This window comes from Drosophila virilis, chromosome 2, assembly GCF_030788295.1.
Source record: "Drosophila virilis strain 15010-1051.87 chromosome 2, Dvir_AGI_RSII-ME, whole genome shotgun sequence".
In the NCBI taxonomy this organism is placed as follows: domain Eukaryota; kingdom Metazoa; phylum Arthropoda; class Insecta; order Diptera; family Drosophilidae; genus Drosophila; species Drosophila virilis.
The window spans coordinates 595562-623412 of record NC_091544.1 but is presented as its reverse complement, the minus strand read 5'-3'; the positions used below and the strand labels follow the sequence as shown (position 1 = coordinate 623412).

Sequence of the window (27851 nt, the reverse complement as noted above, 5' to 3'; positions counted from 1 at the left end):
CAGGCATTGTTTAATTATTAGAATAGTTTACTGCCTTGTTGTACAGTGCAAATGATTGTTATTCGTGTACAATTTGCACTCAGTGTAGCGTCTAAGTTATGTCGCCTAAGCCGCGTGCTGGTACTCTGTGAAAACGCTGTCGGAGCTTTTGTTATCCATTGGAAACGCTGCGAAGAAATTGAGTTTGAAATTGCAGTTCAGTCTTGTCGTGAATGCAGCGCAGATCGATATTAAAGCCTGGAGCAGCGGGTGGCGCTTTGAAAAAATTCGACTTTTACTTTTTGTATCCCTATTTGGGTAGAAATTCTCAAAAATTTTCATGCACACATCTCACCAGCTTCAAATTCCTTACAAAAGTTAAATCAAAATTGTTATAAATACAAAAAAGTGTGTTACAAATCGAGTTGAACAGTTGTGTAAGCAAATCGAGTGCTTGAACTAAAAGGTGAAATCAATAGTTCAAATAATAAGTGGTGCTTAAATTAACAAGGAATTCGCGTTTTGCATACGTGGAAATATTAACTCTGATGTGGCATTAAAAATTTTCTCCTACGTACAGTGAAAATTTTCCGATTTTTAGTATGTACATGTACGTTGAGGCGCTTTTTGGCACAGCAGTAGCATCGGGTGGAGGGAGCATCCGGCGAGCTTTTGCCACCCCTACACCAAGCCACATATTCGGCTGCTAACGGTTTGCTAACACGAATAAATTGTGAAGAAAAAAAGAAATGTGCACGCTCGTGAGCAATTTGTCAAGCAATATGCAAATTAAGTCTACAAAATGCCAAAAACTCAAAGAACATTGCAATCGAAAGTGGAAAACAAGGCAACATTAGCTACAATTTAAGTGATTTGTGCTAAAGAAAAAAAAAAAAAACAAAAGAAATAAGTAACGGTAACAGCATAACAGCGTAACAACAGCCGCAGCCAACTTTGCGTACGACGAGCTTTTCTTTCCCACTCTCTTGCTCTCTCGCTCTCTCACTCTCTCTCGCTCTTTTGATTGACGTTCTCACACACGACTACAAAAAGCAGAAAAGTTCAATGAAAGTTACACGCGCGGATAAAATTCCAAAGTGTTTCGCTCGCGTGTAGTAATAGTAGATACCAATACAAGGACACGCGCCAGAAACGAAAAGCTGCCCGTCAAGGACTGGAATACGAATACGAAAAGGAATACGAATACGCAGGCGACATTTACGTTTTACGCGCGCAACTCCGCATGCTTGCATTGGTGCGTGCGTGCGTACGCGTGCTGTGTGTGTGAATGAGCGCGCGCCAAGTGCAACATATTTGAGTTAAAGAGCCTGAGATATATATACACAAAGATCCGGACACAGACTATGTACTTGCGGCAATGACAGCCCACAGCATTGAGAACGCCCACAAAATGGACGAGCTGCTGTCCGAGAATAATAATAATAATGGCATCCGGCTACTGCCCGAGCCATCGACCACTAAGGCCTGCTTCTCTTCCTCCGACTTGCTATTCAATAAGGCGCGCCGCCGGCGAAGAGTTCTCGCCGAGACTTGCCCGCAGCCCTCGCGTCCCCAGCGTCGTTGTCGTTCGCGTTCTTGCTCCCGGCCAGCCATCGTGGTGGAATATCGTCGCTCATATCGGGTGCTGATTGTGACGGCTCTTCTGGTCAGCCTGGTGGCGAGTTTTATAACGATCAGCGCTGGCTTCCAGCTGGACGGGTCGCAAAGCTCGTTCTACACCTTTCGCAAATGGTATACGGGTCTGAATGGCACGCTGGAGCTGGAGTTCAAGACGGAGCAGCCCAACGGTCTGGTGCTCTATACGGACGACGGTGGCACTTACGATTTCTTCGAGCTCAAGCTGGTCGAGGGCGCACTTCGTCTGCGCTACAATCTGGGCGGCGGTGCCCAGATTATCACGGTGGGACGCGAGCTCCACGACGGACACTGGCATAAGGTGCAGGTGCTGCGCAACGATGATCAGACCTCCTTGATCGTCGACGGCGTCTCACAGCAGCGTTCCACCAAGGGCAAGGAGTTCCAGTTCGGCAAATTCGCCAGCAACTCGGATGTCTATGTGGGCGGCATGCCTAACTGGTACAACAGCAAGCTTGCATTGCTGGCCCTGCCCAGCGTCATCTTTGAGCCGCGCTTCCGTGGCTCCATTCGCAATCTTGTCTATGCGGATCAGCCGGGCGGCATCACCAGGCGTCAGGAAATGAAGCAGCCGCGCGACATTAAATGTGGCGACGCCCCTTGTGACCATGGCGAGATGCCACCCCGCGAAAGAGGAATGAGGGTAAGACAAAACTATTTTGAATACACGCGAGTACTTATATTCTCTGATTAACTGACTGACTGACGGACGGACTGACTGACTGACGGACTGAATGACTGATGGACAGAAGGACCGACGGATTGTCGAACTGATTGACGGACTGACTGACTGACTGACGGACTGACGGACGGACGGACTGACTGATTGACTGACTGACTGACTGACGGTCTGAATGACTGACGGACTGAATGACTGATGGACTGAATGATTGACGGAATGAATGACTGACGGACTGACTGACGGACAGAAGGACCGACGGATTGTCGAACTGATTGTCTGATTAGTGATCAACTCATAGCACAAGCAGGAAGCAGTTACGCACTAATACAGGGTTTTGGGGAGTTCCTCTCGCAGTGAAATTGTGAAAAACGCTAATTTCAAACATTTATGTTTGAAATTCGATCAGCCCTAATCTTGTTTTCCATGATCTTTGTTCAAATTAATTTTAGACGTGTTTTAACCTTGAAAAAAATCAGTCTATCCATGGGGGGAAACGGACCTTTTATGACATGTTTCACTCTTCTTGCAAAACGCAAGCATCTTTATTCATTTGATTTCTAACGTTTGAGGCTTTCTATAATTGTCTAGCACTCTTTTCTTTGTTATCGCCCGTTATGTATTGTGCGATAACTGAGAAAGTTATCGATAGGAGGTGCAGCTTCACGTTGCGTCGTTGTCATCAATAGTCGAAACCGTTACTGACAGCATTTTTATGCATAGCCTTAAAAAAAATTCTGAAAGAGGATTGTTGCACTTTAAAATCATTTTCTGGAGCAGTTAAGCATGCATCAAAGCGCAATCTTCCCTTAAATCTCTACTGTGCATCCATTCATGACTTGCGTTTATTTGTTGTAGGGCGTTCGCGGCAACACAACCGACGCCTGTGAGCGCAACGATCCCTGCCAGCATGGCGGCATATGCATATCCACGGATTCGGGTCCAATATGCGAGTGTCGTAATCTGGAGTACGACGGCCAGTATTGTGAAAAGGAGAAGGCGCCATCCGAAGCAACGTTCCGCGGTACACAGTTCCTCTCGTACGATTTGGGCCAGACGGGCGCAGAGCCCATTGTCAGCGCCCAGGATGCCATCTCCTTCTATTTTCGCACTCGGCAGCCGAATGGGCTGCTCTTCTACACGGGCCACGGCACTGACTATCTAAACCTGGCGCTGCGCGACGGGGGCGTCTCTTTAACCATGGGGCTGGCCAACGGCAAGCAGGAGATGCACATAAAGCCCGCCAAGGTGCGTTTCGATGATCATCAGTGGCACAAGGTGACCGTCCATCGACGCATTCAGGAAATCTCGTCCATAACCAGTTTCTGTCGGGTGCGTATTTATTTCCACAAGCTGCTCAAGGGCAAAGGTCTGATAGGCGCTGCTTTCACAGCTCGTCACGGTGGTGGATGATGTTTACACGGATCACTCGCACATTGCCGGCAAGTTCACCATGCTCTCCTCCTCGCGCGTCTATGTCGGCGGTGCTGTCAATCCTCGTGCTCTGCTCGGTGCTCGCGTGCACAACAACTTCGTGGGCTGCCTGCGAAAGGTGGAGTTTTCGGCGGACACATTAAACTTGAATCTCATCGATCTGGCTAAAAGCGGCTCCAAGCTAATACAGGTAGCGGGCAATGTGGAATACCAGTGCCCCAGCGGCGATCCTCAGGACCCGGTCACATTCACCACTCGCGAATCCCATTTGGTAAGTTATCTAGCAAGTTGCTTTTGTCAAGTTGCTTCTGTCAAGTCCTTACCCCTATCCCCGGCCCCTTTTAGGTGTTGCCCCCCTGGGAGACTGGCAAGCAAAGCTCGATAAGCTTTAAATTCCGGACTAAGGAACCCAATGGCATCATCATATTAGCCACGGGCTCCAAGCAGCCACGCGCCAAAAACGTAAGCCCCTAAGCCTTGATTGTTCTTCTCCTTCCTCTGCTAATATTTCATAATTTCCAGCCTGTGCTGATTGCCATTGAGCTACTCAACGGGCACATTTATATACATCTGGATCTGGGATCGGGCGCCTCGAAGATACGCGCATCGCGGCGTCGTGTGGACGATGGCGACTGGCACGATCTGATCCTGCGCCGCAACGGCCGCGATGCCAAGGTCAGCGTGGACGGTGTGTGGAACGACTTTCGCACGCCCGGCGACGGCACCATACTCGAGCTAGACGGACACATGTATGTGGGTGGCGTTGGGCCCGCCTACAACAGCGTTGCCTGGCCGGCGGCCATCTGGACAGCGACGCTGCGTCAAGGATTTGTCGGCTGCTTGCGTGACCTGGTGCTCAGCGGCAAGGCGATCGATATAGCTGCCTTTGCACGCGTGCAGGATTCCGGTGAGTGTGCCATGCCTATTGGTACACATTAAACATAGCCTAATTACCCATTTTCTGCAGCTTCTGTGAAGCCCTCGTGCCATGTGCAGGGCAATGTATGTGGCGGCAATCCCTGCCTTAATGGCGGCACTTGTCTGGAGGGCTGGAACCGACCCATCTGCGATTGCTCGGCAACTTTGTACGGCGGACCTACTTGCGGCCGGGAGCTGGCGACGTTGGCCTTTAATGGCAGCCAGCACATGACCATTTGGCTGGCCAATGGCCAGGGCACCAAGACGCAAACGGAGGAGCTGGTCATACGCTTCAAGACCTCGCGACCGGCCGGCCTCCTGCTCCTAACCAGCGCCGAATCCAATTCCCCGGATCGCCTAGAGATCGCGCTAGTAGCGGGTCGTATTCGCGCCAGCGTGCGGCTCAGCGATCGGGAAAAGGTACGTGCTCTAGCTTCACAGCCTCAAGTAACTTATGTGTCCATGTATCCATATCCTGCAGAACCTGCTCGCTGGCCAATCGGTGCTCAATGACAATAATTGGCACACCATACGCTTCTCGCGCAGAGCGTCCAATCTGCGTCTACAAGTTGACGGGGCTCCCCCCGTCAGGGGTATGTTATGTATGTATCAACAGCACATCTATTGCCCTACTACGTGTCGTGCCGTGTCGTTTTTTTGAAAGGAAACTCCCAAGTCTCGAGTCTCCCGCTATCCATAAGCAACTCCTATTCGATTGTTAGTTTCCAATCTGAAGCAGAACAAGTTCAAGCACCAGCTCCAATCGACCTGTGCATTATATTGACAGTTATAGCCAGTTATATACCCTGCTCCGCCCCCTTTTTGCGTGAAGGTGTGTGAAGGTGCTAGGATTTCAATTTAAAAAGTGCAGTCAGCAGCGGTTTTTCGGTTTTTCTAAACTTCAATTTTTACTTTGAGAGATTTTTTATTTAACTTTTACAAACACACGAGCACTACAATAAACACACACATACACAATAAAAAAAATATATTGATAAGGAAAAAACGTAAGGAGAACCTTAAAAAATATATATACGTTACGTTTGCTTTCCCAAACAATTCTTTGATGCTCATTTCTCATTTTGAATTTCTCATTTCTTAACCGCATTTGAAAATTTGTATACATATTATGTACCCATATTCACACCAATACATTTAACGCCTCTTTCACGTAATTACCTAACAACTTTAACTATCCACACTCTGTTTACTTTGTATTTGAATTGATTTTGGAGTGAGAAAGAAGATGTTGATTCCATTTTGAATACTCGTTCATTATCATTTATTTGACTCTCGTTAGATTTTTTTGAGACTTTTTCAAACATCTTGATGTTGTGTTTTCATTTGCGATACCTCTACTCTGTCATATAAGTATTTTGTTTAATTTCCGACTATATGATTGCCAATACAAATACCCAAACTAACATTTCAACGAATTTACCTAACATACATAAAGCTATGTATGTATATTCTCTTATGTATAAATAAGAATACATTTAAAAATAATATACAGATTTCGTTTTAAAAAACAAATTCAGGTGTACAGCTGCCAAAATCGCATTGAATGTTATACATATCCATTTGAAATTGATTGTCTTGTAAATTGTTATGTCCTTGAAAATATTACCATATTGAGTACTTATAGATGTACATGAATATTCATCTTTGGGTTACATTTCAATTATATGAACAACATTATTGTGACCTTGATGTTGAGTTGATGGCTTTTCGAATATCTAACTTAATAATTAATTCAAAAAAATATTTTCGAAATTGTGAGAGGATGATAAATTTGTTGTTTATACCTAATTTTATTCAATCAAATTTATTTCTGCAGTCTGTAGACTGCTTTATATAATCGGTTACATGGGACCAGTTGCCAGTGTCCGTGCTCTGCTTCTGTTATAACTAGCAATTGATAACATCCCTGTTTTGATTGGTCAGACTCAACATCAAGCATTGTAAATTGTTTATAATTTATGATTTGATTTGCTATTGTTTTCATGTAAATATCAAAGATTTTTACTTACAGGCATACTAAGTATAAGCTAAACAAAGAAAGTGTGTTTAAATAACTGCTATTTAATAATTAAACGACACGTGTGGTATGTGAACAGACTGTTTCAGGAGTGTGTAATTAAAATAGATACACATTTTTGTGTTTCTATATATACAAAAGCATAACAACAGCAGCAGCAGCAGCAGCAGCAACAACAGCAACTAATGTCGAATGCAAATGCAATTTTCTAATCACAAATGTGATCTTAACGATCTTTTCTATTTCAAAATGCAAACAGCAACAATGAAAAGCGAAAAACGTGAAAAGTAAAGAAAAACCAACGGAAAATATTTCAATTGCAATTTCAATTCTTTTAGGCGAGAGAGAAAAAAAATCGACACGCAAGAACTCGGTGAAGCATTTTTTTGCCAAATCGCTCGATAAAAGTCGCGTCAAGGATGCGAGCGTGACGACAAATGAAAATGAAAATGCCAAAAAGAAACTGTAAATGAAAAAGAAAATGGTGTCCGAGCGCACGCGACCTGTGACTTATTGAGACGAGAAGGCAAAACAATGTTTGGAAGCACCCAGGGCTGTAATTTTGCACCATTTAATATGTAATTAGCTTTGTGTTAAGTAAACTACTAATGTACTAGTTAATAACTACTACTTAATAAGCGTGTCCAAACTAGTTTCTCGTTGTGTAAGTGTCGTAAATGTGCAAACTCGCCAAGAAGCAGCGCCGGCGCCAGTAGCCAGGCGGCTCCTGTGTATGGCCTCTTGGCTGCTCGCCGTTGCCAGCTTTAGGCGTTGCACACATACTCGCACACAAACACATACGCACGCGCACACAAGCACACGCGAATACTTGCTGCACCTCGGTTGTTATGTACACACGCACGCACACCAATACCTTTGCACACACCACACACGTCAGCGTTTGCATGTGCGCACCTGAAATAAATGAGAACGTAACAACAACTACAAAATAAAATAGGAAGCAAAATTATTATTTAACTTTAAAAAAACAATAGCCAAAAACGCATGACTTGCTGCCTAGCTCTACGATATGCCCGATATATATATATATATCTATATCTCTCATATTTCTCTTTTTGTCGAGTACTTAAAAAAATACAAATGCGGCTAATTATATGGTTAAGCCTGCAGGTGCAACAATTGTGAACCACTTTGCATTTCACCTAGTTTTAGTCCATTTCATTTATCTCTATCACTTTCTATCTTGTCTCTGTCTCTCTGTCTCTTTACAACTCCAGTTATAGCTTTCAGCAGTCATTTGCATGTACAGATATCAATCATTGCCACGCGTGGCCCACGCGTCGTATGCGCATTGTGGTCGCTGCCCGTTGAGGCAAATGCACCATTATTAGCTAGACGTAGTCAACGTATAGGTGACACGCATACACACTAACACACACACACACATACATAACATAACCTATTTATACTAACTATACAAAATTTGAGTATAAATTGCCAATCGATGTTTAGTTTCAATGTCGTTCAAAATGAAGCAAAAATTCACAATATAATTGCGTTTCCTTTTTTTTATATAGGAATATTTTCGATTATTTTCGAGTTTGGTTTAGGTGAAAAAAGGAAATAACAAAAATTATTAAAAACAAATTATTTTAAACTCTTTTTTTATTTCGTTCCTTAACTTTTGGTTTATATTCTTTCAAGCAATGCACCTAATGAATAAATATGTCACCGCTACGTAAAGTAATCGTAATGAAATTGTGTCTCACACACCTAAAAATAAGTACCTTAAAATGGCATATACATATACCCACTCTGTATGTATGTGGTTGGATATATGTATGTATATCAGCAAGCGCACCCAACTAACTAAGCTAACTATATATACCTTTTTACCTAACTCAACTAGTCTAACGATTATTCATGGTTTAAAGCTGCAGCATTTATCTTTAATTTTTCTCTATATTTATCAGTTCACACATATATGTGTATACGTATGTTCGTATACTCGTATCTACATAAATATATATATACCATATATATAATTACTATCCGTAACTGCACCTTTCTATAGTATGTACCCAAAAGCTGCGACTGTCGATTGACACCTAACTAAATATCCAACTGCTTGAAACGATTTTGAATCAAATTTAGCTCTATGTCTACTAAATGCATATACATCTACATACTCCACTATATACTCTACCAAAGACAATAAAAAACACTAAGATGAGCAAACACATTCAAAAATGCCGTTATGTATATTAACGGGACACTTAAAATATGTCGTTATATTTGTACAAATATGAACACACATATTGTTAGCATATTTGCTGTGAGAGAGCAACAAAACTGATTTAGTTTTCGTTCTCAATTTTAGCATTTTGTGGTATGCCGTTACTCTTCTTGGTGTTTATATTGTCTTTGACTGTGCTACTACTAAATACTTCTACTATATACTACTTACTCCGTTTTGAATACAAATGCGTATGTGCTTCTTGTAACTAAAACATTAATTTGTTACCAACAACAACTAATATACTTCATAATATCCATATCTCGTATACATACATATATACTATGTAGTACAGTACACATACATGTTTGTATGTATGCCTATACCAAATGTTAACGGTACTAGTCTAACTAAACAATTAGAGCAAGCCCCAGCTAGCCCGTACTAGCCCGAGGTTTATCAATCTTTGCCGTATTCTTTGCACAGCTGAGACAATACTGGGGCGACACAGTACCATGGAGATACGTTCGATACACCTGGGCGGGCTGTTCCACGCCGAGGAGGAGATACAGATGACCTCGACGATGCCGAACTTCGTGGGCCAAATGCAGGGCTTCATATTCAATGGTCAGCGGTAAGCAAAGGAAATAATCTCTGGCTCTTAAATGACAAGAAACACGGTAATCCATTGGCTCCTTTAATAGTTACCTGGACATCGTCAAATCGCTGGGACCGGAGCTCTCGGCACTGCCCAGCGCCACGTTCAAGCTGACGGCACGCTTTGTCAACTCGCCGGCAGGACAGCCGTATCATGCGGCTACCTTTCGCTCCAAGCACTCCTACATAGGTCTGGCCATGCTTAAGGCCTACACCAGCATCTCTATAGACTTTCGCTTCAAGACCGTGGAGCCCAACGGTCTGTTGGTCTTCAATGGCGGACGACGCAATGATTTCGTGGCCGTGGAGCTGGTCAACGGGCACATACACTACACATTCGATCTGGGCGATGGGCCTGTGACCATGCGGGATAAGTCGCGGATTCACATGAACGACAATCGCTGGCATCAGGTCAGCATTCGGCGGCCCGGTCCCAAGACGCACACCTTGACCGTAGACGATTCCTTTGAAATAATCACATTAACGGGCAACAATATGCATCTCGAGCTGGCAGGCATCCTGTATATTGGCGGCGTATTCAAGGATATGTACTCAAAGCTGCCGGGCTCAATATCCTCCCGCTCCGGTTTCGAAGGTTGCCTGGCTTCGTTGGATCTGGGCGATAGCTCGCCCTCGCTGACCAGCGATGCTGTTGTGCCCAGCTCGCTGGTGGTCAGCGGCTGCGAAGGACCCACCAAGTGCAGCCAGAATGCGTGCGCCAATCGCGGCGTCTGTGTCCAGCAATGGAACGCGTATGCCTGCGAGTGCGACATGACCTCTTACACGGGTCCGACCTGCTATGACGGTGGGTTCTATTTCAGTAATTCTTGCTAAGATAACACATTAATTCCCAATCTTGTAGAATCAATTGCATATGAATTCGGCAACAGCAAGGGCATGGTGCAGTACAGCTTCCCGGAGAGTGCACAGGCGGACACCGAGGAGGACAACATTGCGCTGGGCTTCATTACCACCAAGCCGGATGCCGTGCTGCTGCGCATTGAGAGCGCGACCACACAGGATTACATGGAGCTGGAGATAGTCGAAGGCAATATCTTTATGGTGTACAACATTGGCAGCGTGGACCTGCCGCTGGGCGAGATCGGCACCAAGGTCAACGACAATGCCTATCATGTCGTGCGCTTCTCCCGCAAGGGTGGCAACGCAACGCTCCAGCTGGACGACTACAATGTACAGGCGCTCACGCCGCAGGGTAAGTTCAGGGAGTTCTCTTCTTAGATCTCACTGATAATCATAGAACTTGAAACTCTATCCGACAGGACACCACTCGACCGTTTTCAATACCATGTCGAATATTCAGGTGGGCGGCAAATTTAGCCGCAACGGTCGCACCAGGATCGAGCGACCGTTCGCGGGCGTCATCGCCGGCTTGTCGGTGAACAAGCTGCGCATCCTGGATCTGGCCGTCGAGCGCGATCCGCATATCACCATACGTGGAGATGTTCAATTGGTAACTGGAGTATTAGATAGAAATGATCTGCAGAGAATGCAGCAGGTTAGGGAATTTATTTGAAATTTTATTTCAATTCCTCTCAACTTTCAACTTTCCAAAGTATTTTTCTCATCGTAACAAACAAGTTTATTCAAAATTCTTTCTTTAATCAACCAAAACCAAAATAAAATCGAAATAATTAATCAGCTTTGTGTGAACCGCATTTCCTACCTGAAGTACACATCCTTCAAGAATCAATCATTCGAGATTGAGCCTTTAATGTGATGCTGGGGGAAATCCTGTTCCACATTGAAAACCTAAACTAAAACTAACGTATTAGCTACTAAATGTCTACGCTAGTGTAAATGCCATATTTGATTTCCGTTTATATACTATTAATATAAATGTTATATATTAATTTCCCTTGTTTCTATCAGCGATGCGCTTTAAGTCATCCAAATTAATCTTAACGTAACGCTTTTTGTAACCAGCACCAGCAAATAATCCTCAAGAAACTGCCACTAACCTTAGTTTTTTGCAATAATCAATACATATATATATATATCCCCATATATATGTATTATGTATAATACCTTTAAGTACTCACATCTATAGATATACATTTCTATCCAGATAGATTTATCGTTTTGTTTGCACTGTACATTTTCTCGTTTTGAAGCCAGTTTAAACGCACAAATGCTGCATGACTCTATACATAACCAGCACAAAGTACTCAAATACACTGCACTACATAATACATGAGCTAACACAACCATTTACACAGTTACAAATAGTACGCATACTCAGAGAAAAAATCATGAGTTTAATTGTTTCTTATACAGGACTCATTGTATTAAATATTTGAAATATTATGAAATTATCTAAAGTCGCTTATGAATATTTTAATAGTTCTGTCAATTTTGTACATTTATTTTAAAACGTTTTCGGCTAATTCAAAAGTAATTGCTGCCTTTATTCAGAGAAAAAATCATGAATTCCCTATTATCTCAAGAACGTTTTTTTTAATGCCAAGATTCTAAAAGACAAGTTTTATTAGGTTAAATATTTTAGATTCATTAAGTTGTTTTTTTTACTAAGCCCACTTAATCAAAGAAACTTGAAGAGTAGTTATTTCTTTTTTAATGCCGAGATTTTACTTTCTTAAAAGATTTGTTTTATTAAATGTTGTTTTGAGCCCAAAGTTGATCAAAAACTAAAAAATTTGAGAAAAGCGCAATTTTTTCCTTACATAATTATGTACGGATTTTTTCTCTGAGTGTAAATATCACATGACCAACATTTAATACATAAAAATATATTGCACTTACTCAAGTAACAATCACTAACAAACAATATAACTGCTTGGCCAGGTCGGCGCCAGATCAACTGAAGTAAATTTAGACTTTGAACTCTACTCGACAGACGCCTGCGAGCGGCTATCCGGGCGCCATAGACGATCTGATCTTCTCCGGGGCCGGGTCCGGTTGTCGCGGCGACGACGAGGACGAATGCACGCCCCCCTTCGAGTCGGGCAGCGGGGATGACCTAATAACGCCCGTCTATGTGCCGCCCACCAAGCAGACGACGACCGCACAGCAGGGCAACAACAATCTGGGCTCCGATCGCAACAACAACAACAACACGAACAACAATGGCACGGAGCGCGCCTGCGATGACGAGGACTGTGTGCACGGCTCCGGGGATTATGGAGAGACAACGGAGCAGTTCACGTCGACCAGCACGGCCAAGGGTGCAGGTGAGAAAAGTTTTCCTTTTTTTTATTTAATTTTTTCTGCCAGTGTGGTGTCATTTTGTCATTGACATTTGCATCACACAACATCATCAGACACAATTATTAGCTAGCCATAACTGTATTGTTCGAGTACATATAATATATATATACTTATATATATACAGATGTATAAAAGTAGAATGTGGTTCGTTTTTAATGCCTAGTAGACACACATATATATAACTTCTAGTTAAGCCGCTTATCAGTTAAAGATGTTCTTCTACTCTGGGTTTTTATGCGCCTTGAACTATGCTACGCTTATAAACGCTTACAAAAAATACACACAAACACAGACATACATATCACACACACACACACATATTGTTCAGTTTGAGATCAGTTCAACACAGATCATAAAACCTATATAGACTGGACAAATAGAGTAAAAGAAGAATAATGGGACGACGCATATTTTTGTCGCTCGAGCATGCTTAGACAGCAAAGAGAGTAAGAAATACAAATGATTTGTGTGGTATCTCGCTCCCACTACAGGAAACTGCTTTGGCTTTCTCTCAGCCATATGATTTTTGTGGTAGAACGGCATCGCTGTCACTTACTCTAAATGCTCTCTCAATGCGCTTTCCTCATGTTTAGGGATCGTTTAAATGTGTGTGTTTGTGTGTGTGTTTGCACAAGCAACAATTCGAACAAAATATGCGTGCTCCCACTCTTACGCTATTTGTCCAGTCTATATATGTCTATGTTGAGTTTATCAATTCAATTCAATATCTCGAAACTCAATTTTTCAAAATCAATGCTCAGCTCAGTCTCACTCAACTCGTGTCATCCTCAGTTCAGCTTCAGCGCCAAAAAAAAAGTCGCCCACTTCATCCACTTTGTTGTTGATGATGCTTCTAATTTGAACTGACAATGAGTACGCCTTATGTGTCTCTTTCAGAATGTGAACACGTCTTCATATTTCTGACTGTGATTGCGCCTTGGATACTCTGTAAATTTAACTAAAACTAAAAGAAATCGAAATGCGATATGCAAATACAAAGCAATGCACATAGGCTAAGCGCCTAAATACTTAGACAGTGTCGAACTACTTATATACCTATATATATATCATATATATATATATATATATATATCATATATATATATATATAGTGACATATCCATAGTCGCACCCACCCTTTAACATATCTTAGCACATAAGCATAAGCACAATTATAAACATTTCTAATATTGTAAACAAAGAGCCTGGTGATAACATCGACATTGGTCAAGATCAAACTGTCCCCCTTTGGTAGACATAAACAATTCACCCTAAATATCACGCCACTGTCAATGTTCCCATCAGAGTACTATCCCACGCATAATTGCTGACGCAGCTCAAACTTCACTCAATTTTGACTCAAACTCTCTCAAAGCGAAGTTTGCTAAGCGACCGCAACAGTTAGATAAATCAGTTCATATTCGGGAAGCAAATCTGAATGTACTCAACAAAAGTAGCCGTTAAGTGAAAATAATAAATTGAAATATATTTTTTTATAGTAACCTAACGTGTAAAACTTAATTGGCGCAGCCGGTAGGATACGTCGGGAAAAATTAAAGATCGCTAAAGGATAATTAATTCCCAGATCTAACGCACAATCGCGACCGAAAGTGTTGTCGGAGTGTAATAAAAATTTTCTCGAATACGTATCCGCACAAGAACCTTCGGGTCACTAGTAGCTTAATAATATTGACCCTTTGGGCAATAAAGCTACTACAGTTAATAACGACTGGCTTTGCATATCGTTTGATCCCTGCAATACGTTATTACTGAGTCTTTTTAAGACACACACACAAAAAAAAAAAAACATTTAACCAATAATCCATCACAAACTTTAACCTAAAATAAAAGTGCAAAATCAAAGAACAATAAAGTTCAAACCTACAAACTCAAAACTATTCAAAAAAAAGTGTATTACACCAAGATGACAATGGAATTATCAGAACAACACCTCAACCAGGCCCTTTCACAACTTAGACAGGTGCCAAGCTTTGACGGATCAACGGATCAACTAAACGCCTTCGTTAAAAGGATAGATTACATCCTACACCTGTATCCAACCCGAGATGTTAGACAACATAGCATCTTATACGGAGCCATCGAATTGCAAGTCACAGGAGATGCTCAGAGAATATCACAAAGGACAGCAGCCAACACTTGGCAGGAGCTGAGAAACGCATTGATTGAAGAATACAAAGTGCAGACACCATTTGAAGAACTCCTTCGACGCTTATACAACACGAATTACCAAGGAAACGTCCGTAAGTTCATCGAGGAGCTCGAGAATAAATCTTTTGTTATATTAAATAAGTTAGCACTAGAAAATATACCTAGCAATACAACCCTTTATACAAATGCTATGAATAACACAATCAAAGATGTTATTACAAAAAAATTACCAGATAGGCTTTTCATGATGTTAGCCAGACACGACATTACGTCGACACAAAAACTAAAGCAAGTAGCTCAAAGAGAGGGATTATATGAAAATAGCGTTACTGAAAAACCTAAAAATAATAATGTTCAGGGAAATCCAAATAACAATCGTAGGAACATGGGAAATTATCAGCAAAATGCTAACCCAACCACCATTTCAAGTGGCTATTCCAACACGAATCAGAGTTATCACGCACAAAATAAACAGCATAATAAGTCCGAAGACAATCAGAAAGCTCACCACGAGTTCCAACAGAAATTAAGTCAAGGTAGATACCAAAATCCCTTAAACTACCAAAATCAGTCCCATTCACGCTTGAATGCACCAAACCCTCCGACTAAACGTCAAAGAGATAGTAACAGTGGGCAGATGAAAATGGATACATCCGAAAATTTTCATCAGCAAGCCTCGGAACAAACAGAAGAAATCCATTCATAAAATTGATTATGAATGACGAAGTTCTAAAATGTGTCATCGACACAGGTTCAACCATAAATCTAATGAAAACAAACCGCTTAAATTTTCCAGTTTACAACGAAACATTAAAGGTTCACACCATAAATGGTGTTATTGAATTAAAACAAAGTATACGATTAGGAGCAAGCAAAATTTGTCCGAGCAAACAAAAATTCTATATTCACGACTTCTCAGAGCATTATGATGTTCTGATTGGGAGAGAATACCTTGAGGCATGTCAAGCAAAAATAGACTATGCACAAGGATCCGTAACCTTAGGAGAATTTAACTTTTGTTTTAGATATAACGACGAAGAGGTCGAAGAGGACATGACCGCACAAGAGTGCCTTGATCCACCCTCAACAGAGGACAGACCATTTAACTTCGCTATTAATAATGAATTAATAGAAAACAATGAGTTTAGGCTAGAGCACCTAAACTCAGAAGAAAAAGAAAAAATAAAAAAAGTTTTACATGAATTTCGTGATATCCAGTACCATGAAGGTGACAATTTGACTTTCACTAGTACAATTAAACACAAAATTCTAACAAAACATGAGGACCCAATTTACAAGCGTCCATACAAATATCCTCAAATATACGATGAGGAAGTAAATAAACAAATAAGCGATATGATAAAACAAAATATCATACGTAAATCCAAATCCCCTTACTGCTCACCAGTAATAATCGTTCCAAAGAAAAACGATGCATCTGGAAAGCAAAAGTTCCGGTTAGTCATAGATTACCGCAATCTCAATGAACTAACTATTAATGATAAATACCCTATCCCGATCATGGATGAAATATTAGACAAACTTGGAAAATGTCAATATTTCACAACCATTGATCTAGCCAAAGGCTTCCACCAAATCCAAATGGATCCTGGTTCAATACCCAAGACCGCATTTTCGACTAAACATGGCCATTACGAGTACACTCGCATGCCATTTGGTCTTAAGAATGCACCTGCAACGTTCCAACGTTGTATGAACAATCTCTTAGAAGATTTAATTTTTAAGGATTGTCTGGTCTACTTAGACGACATTATTATTTTTTCCACTTCATTGGAGGAACACATTTTGTCGCTACAAAAGGTATTTAAGAAGCTTAGAGAAGCTAACTTAAAACTACAGTTGGATAAATGCGAGTTTATGAGAAAAGAAACTGAATTTCTCGGTCACATCATCACAACTGAGGGTATAAAACCAAATCCCAACAAGATACAAGCAATTGTCAAATTCCCAATTCCAAAAACCCCAAAAGAAATTAAATCATTTCTAGGATTATGTGGTTTCTATAGGAAATTTATACCAAATTTCGCTAATATAGTAAAACCATTAACACTTAAATTAAAAAAGGGAGCAAAAATCAATATAAAAGACAGAGACTACGAACTAGCGTTTGAAAAGCTAAAAGTACTCATAACATCCGACCCAATTTTAATATACCCTAACTTCGAAAAACCATTTTCATTAACTACAGACGCAAGTAATATGGCAATAGGGGCCGTCCTTTCGCAAGAGCATAAGCCTATATGCTATGCAAGTAGAACTCTCAACGAGCATGAGTTAAATTATTCAACGATTGAAAAAGAATTATTAGCAATCGTTTGGGCCACTAAATACTTTAGGTCCTATCTTTTTGGTCGACAATTTCAAATCCTTAGTGATCACAGACCACTCGTCTGGTTAAATAATATGAAAGAACCTAACATGAAATTACAAAGGTGGAAGATCAAGCTAAATGAGTTTGATTTCCAAATTAAATACGTCCCAGGAAAAGAAAATTATGTGGCAGATGCTCTGTCCAGAATTCAATTAAACGAAAACTTCTTAGGCGAAGATACAATTAGCACAAGAGCAACAATACATAGTGCTCAAGAAGACAACAGTAACCATTTACAAATCACAGAAAGACCACTTAATTATTATAATCGACAAATAGAATTTGAAAAAGGAACCGAGAACGAAACAAAAGTTACGAATTACTTTCACAAAACCAACATAAAAATTACGTACAAAGACATGACTAATACGCATGCCAAAGAATTAATAAAAGAATACTTATGCACAAAGAAAAGTGTGCTATACTTCCACAACGAAGCAGATTTTCCAATTTTTCAAGAAGCCTACTTAGAAATAATAAGTCCAAATAATTCAACAAAGGCAATGAAAACTAGTACAAAATTAATAGACCTTCAAACATACGCAGAATTCAAAGAATTAATATTAAAAAAGCACAAAGAATTATTACATCCAGGAATTGAAAAAACTATTAATTGGTTCAAAGCAACCCACTATTTCCCAGATTATCAAAATTTAATTCAAAATCTAATAAATGAATGTGAGATTTGCAACATCGCAAAAACAGAACACAGAGATACAAAATTAACTTTCGAAATAACTCCGGAAATCGCTAATATCCGAGAAAAATATGTAATGGATTTTTACATAGTAGGAGATAAACAATTTTTATCTTGCATTGATATCTATTCAAAATTTGCATCATTAATAGAAATAAAAAGTAGAGACTGGCTAGAAACCAAACGAGCTATATTACAAGTGTTCAACCAAATGGGTAAACCCATCGAAATAAAGGCAGACAAAGACTCAGCTTTTATGTGCACAGCTTTACAATTATGGCTAAAATCAGAAGCAGTAAATATTAATATAACCACTAGTAAAAACGGTATATCCGACGTAGAACGATTTCATAAGACAGTTAACGAAAAACTAAGAATCATTAACAGCGACTCAGACGTCGAAAATAAACTTACAAAATTTGAAACTATACTCTACACGTACAATCATAAAACAAAGCACAAAACGACTAACAGAACACCAGCGGACATATTCATATATGCAGGTACACCAGAGTATGACACTCAAGCTAATAAAGAAAAACTAATAAATAACCTCAACAAAAACCGAAGAAACTTTTAACAATTTAATTGAACAAAGTAAAGAATTCAATAACCTTATACAAATCGAATACCTAGTAGAAAAATTAAACAGAGAAATAAACGGCTTAAAAATAGCCAAACGTAGCAAAAGAGGTTTAGTTAACATAGTAGGAACAGCATATAAATACTTATTTGGAACATTAAATCAAGAAGACAAAGCAGAAATTGAACAAAAAATAAGCAACTTAGCAGAAAACAGCGTTCAGGTTAACGAATTAAATTACATAATAGAAGCTATAAACAAAGGAATAGAAATCATGAACGAACTAGATCAAGAGAAACAAAAAGGAAAGAAATTAGATATCCTTATATTTAACTTACAACACTTTACAGAATATATAGAAGACATTGAGATGGGAATGCAGCTCACAAGATTAGGAATTTTTAACCCAAAATTACTAAAACATGACTATTTGTTGCATGTTAATTCTGAGAAATTGTTGAATACAAAAACTTCCACTTGGTTTAAATCAGATACAAACGAAATACTGATAATATCCCATATTCCTCGAGAAATAATAAAAAGCCCGGTATTCGAAATAATTCCATACCCGGATGAAAATAATAATATTTTGACAGAAATAGCTCATGAAAAATATTTTACCCAAGATAAAAAAGTTTATAGCAGAGAAACAAAAAAATTAATTAATAATGAATGTTTAACAGGAATTTTAAACCAAATAACATCAGAATGTAGTTATACTAAAATTTTGCAAAATTTTCAAATCAACTACATAGAACCAAATATAATTTTAACTTGGAATTTACCAAAAACTATATTAAACCATAATTGTATAAATAACGAAATAACAATAGAAGGAAACAATATAATAAAAATCTTTAATTGTTCATTGCAAATTAATGAAATTTCAATTTCAAACAATATGTTAGATTATACTCAAAGCATTTACGTAAGCAATGATGTTATAAAATTAGAACCACTTTCGTTTGTACAAACGAAACAAATTATAAATGCACATACAAAATTTAACAATGTATTCCAGATAATTACAATAACCATATTTGTAATCATATTAATAAGTTTAACACTGTATTTGACATATAAGTTCAAAAGCATACCTAAGAAATTAATTATAAAATATAAAAAACCCAAAGTAGAAGAAACACCTACAATAATAGGAGATATACCAATTGTAAAAGAAGAAAATGTTACACTATATCCAAACTTAAACACCTGAGGACAGGCACTTTTCTAATGGTTGGGGGAGTGACATATCCATAGTCGCACCCACCCTTTAACATATCTTAGCACATAAGCATAAGCACAATTATAAACATTTCTAATATTGTAAACAAAGAGCCTGGTGATAACATCGACATTGGTCAAGATCAAACTGTCCCCCTTTGGTAGACATAAACAATTCACCCTAAATATCACGCCACTGTCAATGTTCCCATCAGAGTACTATCCCACGCATAATTGCTGACGCAGCTCAAACTTCACTCAATTTTGACTCAAACTCTCTCAAAGCGAAGTTTGCTAAGCGACCGCAACAGTTAGATAAATCAGTTCATATTCGGGAAGCAAATCTGAATGTACTCAACAAAAGTAGCCGTTAAGTGAAAATAATAAATTGAAATATATTTTTTTATAGTAACCTAACGTGTAAAACTTAATTATATATATATATATATATATATCATATATATATATATATATACAATATATTTAGCATATATGTATTATATGTATCTGAGCAATACCACCAACAACAGCAACAAGATATCGAACAACAACAATAACAACTCCAATTAATCCTACAACTATTAAAGCAACACATAAAAAGCGTTCGGGCTGGGTTCAAGGATCAGGGGATATTAACACTATCGAACTTTATTGATGTATTGAAATAATTTGAAACAAAAAATTCTTTCATTACAAAAATTTATTTTATTATACATTTTAAAATGTATTCAAAATGATTTGAACTTGCAAAATTTTCTCATTTGAGAAAAATACTTTTTAAAAACATTTCTTACATTACAAAAATATTCGATTAAAAAATATTCATTTTTTTTAACAAATTATTTTTATTTGAGACCCCAATGCATCGAAAAAGGTTCGCTGAAAAAAACGTGTAATTATATGGCACATATACATACAATATATTTAAAAATAAAATGCGTATGTATATATGCAAACACTCGATATGTTAATGTATGTATATACCCGTAGCGAGAAGTGTGATTGATTGAAAGAAAGTATTTTTGCATAAATAATTTACAAACTTACATACAAAATTAGCTTAGCTGCATAAGTACCTAAATGTTCGTTTAGTTCTCTCTTCCAATTGTACATATCAGCCAGCATATCTCTCAATATCAATATCGAACTAGGCTCTCTAAGTTTACGTTCAATAAATTATGAAAACTAAAGTCCAACGGCAGATAAATACTCTCTTTCTGGGGCGGGGCAAACACGCACTGCCACAGCACAGAGCACACAGCACAAGCAGCACTCGCAGCACAACTCAGTATTCCAAATCAGTCACTAAAAACCGGTGCTAACCACTTGCAGAGTCCAACAACGAGCTGGTGACCGCATCCACAACCGGCCGCAGCGATCTCACCACCGAGCAGCAGCAACATGGTAGCAGCAGCAGCAGCAGCGGATTGGGCAGCAGCACCTCCACCTATATGACCACAATGTCCAGTGCCGGCAGCAGCAGCAGCAGCACGTCCAGCAGCCAGCCAAGCAGCACGTCCAGCAGCGCGGGCACCAGCACGCAGCGCAGCAGCCAGCCGAGCAGCAGCTCCAGCACGACGACAACAACCACGACGACAACAACAACCACGACGAGCACGACAACAGCACAACCGGAGTTGCGCACCACGGTCACAGAGCGCGAAACCACGCACGATATCTACGTGGCGATAGGCGGAGGCGGCGGTGGGGCTGGCGGCGGCAACCGGGACCATGAGCGCATGCAACTGCCCGACGACCACCAGTTGCCTCCTATGCCCCCGCCGCTCCCACCCCAGCCAGATCCGCCGCCATACGGGCCCTATGGCGGCACCACCTACAACAGCAATGTGAACAGCTATAGGCCCAAGGGCGGCAAGGGTGGACGCATTAATTCCATTGAGGAAGAGCGCACAGCCATGATTATAGGCATTGTGGCGGGCATTTTAATTGCGGTTATCCTGGTTATCCTGCTGGTGCTGTGGCTCAAGTCGAACGGCGATCGAGGCTACAAGACGGAGAGCGAAAAAGCCGCCGCCTACGGCTCGCATAATCCGAATGCCGCGCTCCTGGGCAACACCAGCACCAATGGCTCGTATCATCAGCAGCGGCAGCATCATCAGGCAGCCGGCGGCGGACTACCTGGACAGCTTCACGGTCAGCACCAGCAGCAGCAGCAGCAGCAGCATCACAACATCAATGGAGCTGGTGGAGGAGGCGGTGGCATGATGTCCAGCGGCAGCGGCTCGCTCGGCTACGGAAGCGACGGGCGACCCCAGATGGCTGGCCTGGTACAGCCGAAGGCCAAGAAGCGCGACTCCAAGGATGTCAAGGAGTGGTATGTGTAAGCAACGCCAACGCCAGCTACAAACAAACAGCGTCAAATTAGCAATACGACAGGTGATCCAGGTGATCCGAAAGACAAACCCAAGTACTTTACATCATTTATATTTAAACGCATGCAACAAAAAACACAATAAATAAAATATATATATATATTTATTTAGCAATCTCATGGCGTTATTTAACTAGTCACACGCATTGACAAAGTGTACAAATGACGGAAGGATAATAAGAAAAGCCCGCACGGATTCGTTTGTTAGCAAATGGACAGTCCACACAAATAAACACACAATATTTTAGCTGCATACGCATTAAGTTTTAAAGGTATTCGAAAAAGTTACAAGCAAAAAAATTTAAAAAAAAATTCAGAAAACAAAATATGCCTAAGTAATTATTGCTTCAAACTCAAGACTTGCTAAAAAACAAAAACAAAAAGTTAATATAAAACACAACATATATACACACGTTCACACACACACACAAGCATATATCATTATGTTATAATAAATTATGCCACTAGCCAATCAAATAATTGTGTATAAAATATCGCTATTAAATATAAAGCATGAGCAAGTGTTAGCTAAGCGCGGCCTATTAAACAAAACTAAACTGCAAAATATAAACTAGAATTTACACAATTTAGCGAAATTCGATGTAAACGTAATTAACAAAAATATTAAAATACAATACAAAGTACATAAACATAAAGTTCGACAAGCAGCGTGTAAAGTTACAAAATGTGGTGCTGTTTAATTATATAAACAATGCAGGCAGCGTAAGATCAAATATTATTAGCGTTATCTTGATGACAAATGCAAATATTGTTTATTGAATAAGTTAATTGAAACGAAAAACAATTGCAACTTGGTTGAATACGCGATTTCTTTGCGTGCAGCAAAACAATATGCCATATATTAATTAATAATTAATGATTTAACCAATTTAATTTCTAAAAACAAAACCCAACATATATACTTTAAATATATGTATATGTATTTGAGACTATATATTGTCATAGACTCTTATGCAATATGAACTCGGACATATCAATTCAAAAGACACGAAATCTCACACATACACACACACACCCCCACACACACTGAAGCGAACCTACCTAGCTTTTTTACAAATGTGAGCAGAATTACTTTACAGCTGAAAAGAAAACGGAAACAAGCAACAATTTTACAGTATTAGAGCCGCTTTGTGCATATTTTTCGACGGCTTACGTGACGTATACGCAATCAGCAGCAGCAGCAACTAACAATAAGGCAAACTACCAATACACAGACAAGCACACCTACACCCACACACAGATTTAAATTCAATCATTTGTAATTAAATATATCAATTTCGAAGGCTTTATTTAATTCTGCTGCTATTTGTATACCAAATTTTTGTACACATTTTTTAATAAATTCAATTTTACACATTATACACACGTACTCGTATATCTATTTATATATATTGAAGGTTTACGAGCACACACACACACACACACACTTAAAACACATGAGTTAGCTTAATATATATCTCATTGACTTTCGCCTAAATTTGCTTTAAATTAAAATAAATATATATATGTATATTTACATATATGCATGTACATTTGACTCCTCTTAAAAATTTATAGAATTTTCAAATTTTTTGATACATTTTTGAGTTATTGAGAACCTCAACTTGTATACAAACGAAATACACGACAAACTAGCGAAAACACTTTGGACATTTACAACACTATACAATGCACATATATATACATACATATACACACATGCATATATACAAAGGCAACCCTACTTACATATATATATATATATACTCTACTCTATAAATGTACATCTATACAACATATACATACATATACAATATATTGTAACGATTGTAATAAATGAATTATTATTATGTATTTCGTCCCTTCGATTTGATAACTAATTCTTAACAAATTAATATGCTGTTGATAACAAATTAACATTCCCACTTAAATATGTATGTACCACTCTCCAATGGCTACGACAAATTTCTATATATATATATATACAGTATGTCAATAAAGTGTTTTTACTAACAAAAAAAAACTAATTTTTTGGGTTTAGTTGAAAATAAATGTACCTAAAAGTGAGAATTTTTTTTCAATTCTAATTTATTTCGATTCTATATTTTTCCTAGAACTTAATGGCAAAAAGAATTGTTAAATAACATTACCCAAACATTTTATAAAATTAAAAAACTAAAAACATTCAAATTTTATGCTGTCAATAAAGTGTTTTTACACGAAACTTTATTACTAAATAACAATGTTAAAAAAACAGGAATATTTTTTTTTAATACTTTGTGTGGCTGCCATTAGCGTCACATACAGCCTGCAATCGCCGTTTCATTGAAACAATAAGGTTTTGTATGTATGTTTCTGGAATCTTCTGCCATTCTTCCAGTACAGCAGCTTTTAAATCAGTTTTTGATTTTGGACTCCGCTTTGCGACTTTTTTTTTCAAATATGACCACACATTTTCTATTGGATTCATATCTGGACTTTGTGGTGGAGTGTCTAACACCTTTCCACAGTTGTACAACAGCCAAACTCTTACCATATGAGCTTTATGCTTCGGGTCATTGTCCTGGTAAAATTTAAAAATTGGCTTATTGTCCTCATAGAATCCAAATTTCTGTGCACTACTGACGAGATGTGTCTGTAAAATGCTCAGATATTGTCTAGCATCCATGGTATTCTCAATGAAGGTCAAATCTCCTACACCCTTGCTCGAAATACACCCCCACACCATCACTGATAGTTTTCCGAATTTAACGGTTGGAATAATATTGCGGTTTTCCAACGCTGTTAGTGGCTTTCTCCAGACTCTGGATGGCCCATCGTTGTAGAATAGCATCATCTTGCTTTCGTCACAGAATATGACGTTACTCCAAAAATCGTTCGAACTATTTACATGGACTTGAGCGAACGATAGCCGCTTCAAAATATTCGCCGCCGATAGTAGAGGTTTTTTCCTGGCAACTCGTGATGTGTAGTCATTGGAATTCAGTAATTTTCGGACAGTTTCATGTAACACATCAACACCACTTTCTTCCTTGAACTCCTGAGCAATATCCCTAAGCGAAATTTGTGGATTTTTCTCAATTTTTCTCAGAATTTTTCGCTTATCTCTGTCAGAAATTTTGCAGGGTCGACCACATACTGGCTTTGCCTCTAGCCTATCTTCCTTATTGGCTCTGTTTAATATGTTGTATATCGTTGCTTTTGATAAATTAAACATATCAGCCAGTTCCGAGACTTGACGTCCCATCTGATGGTTATAATACACCAGCTGAGCGACTTCAAAAGTTGTTCTTTTTCCTGGCATTTTATTTTTCATAAAATTAAAGCAAAACGTTATAAATTGCAATAGAAAATGACAAGAAAAGTCGAAGACACAAGAGAAGCCAAAACGCATGGGCCCAAATCTAACGGGATCACCCAAAAGAGAACGGCAAAACAATTTACCGTAGCTGTAAAAACACTTTATTGACAGCATAAAATGTGAATGTTTTTAGTTTTTTAATTTTATAAAATGTTTGGGTAATGTTATTTAACAATTCTTTTTGCCATTAAGTTCTAGGAGAAATATAGAATCGAAATAAATTATAATTGAAAAAAAATTCTCACTTTTAGGTACATTTATTTTCAACTAAACCCAAAAAATTAGTTTTTTTTTGTTAGTAAAAACACTTTATTGACATACTGTATATATATATATATATATATATATATATATATATATATATATATATATATATATATATATATATATATATACATCTATATGTATCCTCTCACAATGTTAATGCTGCACAAGGAAAACTCTGCATTTAAAGTAAACCACAAAGTTTATTCATTTCAATTTGAAGGAAACTCAAATTTTGCCTTGCGATTATTAAAAGTGCACCCAAAAAGCAAATAAATTCAACCTATTGAGAAGTCTACGCGCCATGCAAATAAAACTTAATAAGTTGTTTAATAACAATATATTAGATAAAACAAATACAACTACCAATTGATTAAAGAATAATGTTATGTATGATAAACCTAAATGATAAGGGGCAAGGCAAGTACAGTTAGTTTAATGAGTAACAGTAACGGTAACGGTAACTTAGTTAAACCATGTAATAGTTGAATGATTGTAGGAACAGGTAAATGCGAATGAAATGCAAACAATGTATCAATACAACTTAAACTTATATCTATTTAGGCTTAATATCATTGTTATCTAATATATATATACGAAATTAACACACACCCAACAGACACACACACATACCCAGTATATAACGAAAAAGAATATGTATATGAACATGTAATGGCTGCGCAACGCTCAGGTTGCGTCTATATTATAACAAATAGTATCGTGTATGAGCATGTCTGTACGTGTCTGTACATGTAGCGGCAGTGATTGTTAATGAAATGGCTTTGTTTTGTGTTAGATTTTATAATTTATGAGAAAGAAAAATGGTATAAAATTGCATACAGAATGACTGACAAAACACAGAATTATAACATTGCATATAATAAATAAAATAAAAGTATAAAAGACGGTTTTTTTTTAAATATATAAAATGAATTGTGAACTCACCAGGCAAACGTTTTTGAACAGCTCTCCAACTCCAACTGAGTCCGCATCTCTGTTGTAATCCCAATTTATACTGCTTGCTCCTCATCTGACGTATGTGTGTACATATATTACATTCATATTGCGCAGGGTCAATTGTCTTTGCGGGCAAACATTCATATTATGCTCCTTAAATTGTTATACAACAATTACATTCACACCATCTGTACTGCGTCTCGCAACAGCAACTGAAACTTAGCTTTAGCGGGCAGCCTTATTTATACTGCTAGCTACTTAAGTTCTTGCTTGCATGACATGCTTTTTATATTTTTATACAACCACACAACCACATTCACACTACCACTTCAACTGTACCGGTCCGCCGCGCAGCTTCAACTGAGGCTTAGCTTCGACGGGCAGCTGTATTTATACGACTGGCTTTGCAATGTTAAATAACATTGCTAAAAAATGTTAATTTTTATTTACAAAGAAAAATTAGGCCAGCATACCAACGTTTATACCATCTGCAATGGACCGCTGCGCAGCTTCAACTGAAACCAAGCTTTAGTGGGCAGCCTTATTTATACTGCTGGCGCGTAGATTAATGACACGCTTTCATATTTTTACACACTCAACAACCACATCCACACTACCACTTCAACCGCACTATTCCGCCGCGCAGCTTCAACTGAAGCTCAGCTTCGACGGGCAGCTGTATTTATTCGACTGGCTTTGCAATGTTAAATAACATTGCCGAAAATTGTTCATTTTTATATAGGCCAGCATACAAGGTTTTATACCATCTGCACCGGACCGCCGGGCAGCCTTATTTATACTGGCGGCGCCTACATTAGTGACACGCTTTCATACTTTTACACTCACACGAACACACTCACACAAACACACTCACACAAACACACTCACACAAACACACTCACACCACCACTTCACCTGCACTGGACCGCCGCGCAGCTTCGACTGAAGCTCAGCTTCGATGGGCAGCTGTATTTATACTGCTGGCTCTGTTATGTTAGATAACAGTGC

General features: G+C 38.9%; 1 protein-coding gene and 1 long non-coding RNA gene across 10 annotated transcripts; one reads left to right on the top strand and one right to left on the bottom strand.

The window, feature by feature from the left end:
• Window positions 1–28: 28 nt before the first annotated feature.
• Window positions 29–24313, top strand: Nrx-1 (Neurexin 1). 8 transcript variants are annotated; one of them, XM_032439220.2, is made up of 13 exons: window positions 29–2278; window positions 3173–3646; window positions 3708–4019; window positions 4094–4210; window positions 4271–4655; window positions 4716–5086; window positions 5148–5259; window positions 9388–9535; window positions 9606–10363; window positions 10421–10771; window positions 10839–11074; window positions 12413–12767; window positions 21202–24313. In XM_032439220.2, exons 1-13 carry the CDS (start codon window positions 1358–1360, stop codon window positions 22212–22214), a joined length of 5553 nt encoding a protein of 1850 aa, XP_032295111.1. In that variant the 5' UTR covers window positions 29–1357; the 3' UTR covers window positions 22215–24313. The 8 variants fall into 8 exon arrangements, with proteins under 8 accessions (XP_032295111.1, XP_032295115.1, XP_032295110.1 ...); XM_032439224.2 differs by having other exon boundaries at window positions 5148–5268; window positions 10839–11029; XM_032439219.2 differs by having other exon boundaries at window positions 5148–5268.
• LOC138910940 (uncharacterized) lies at window positions 22089–27796 on the bottom strand. Of its 2 annotated transcripts, none has more exons than XR_011416154.1 (3): window positions 27317–27796; window positions 26832–27268; window positions 22089–22230 (listed from the first exon to the last, which is right to left on the bottom strand). It is a non-coding gene; the product is annotated as an uncharacterized lncRNA (long non-coding RNA). The 2 variants fall into 2 exon arrangements; XR_011416155.1 differs by having other exon boundaries at window positions 26832–27245.
• Window positions 27797–27851: the final 55 nt, after the last annotated feature.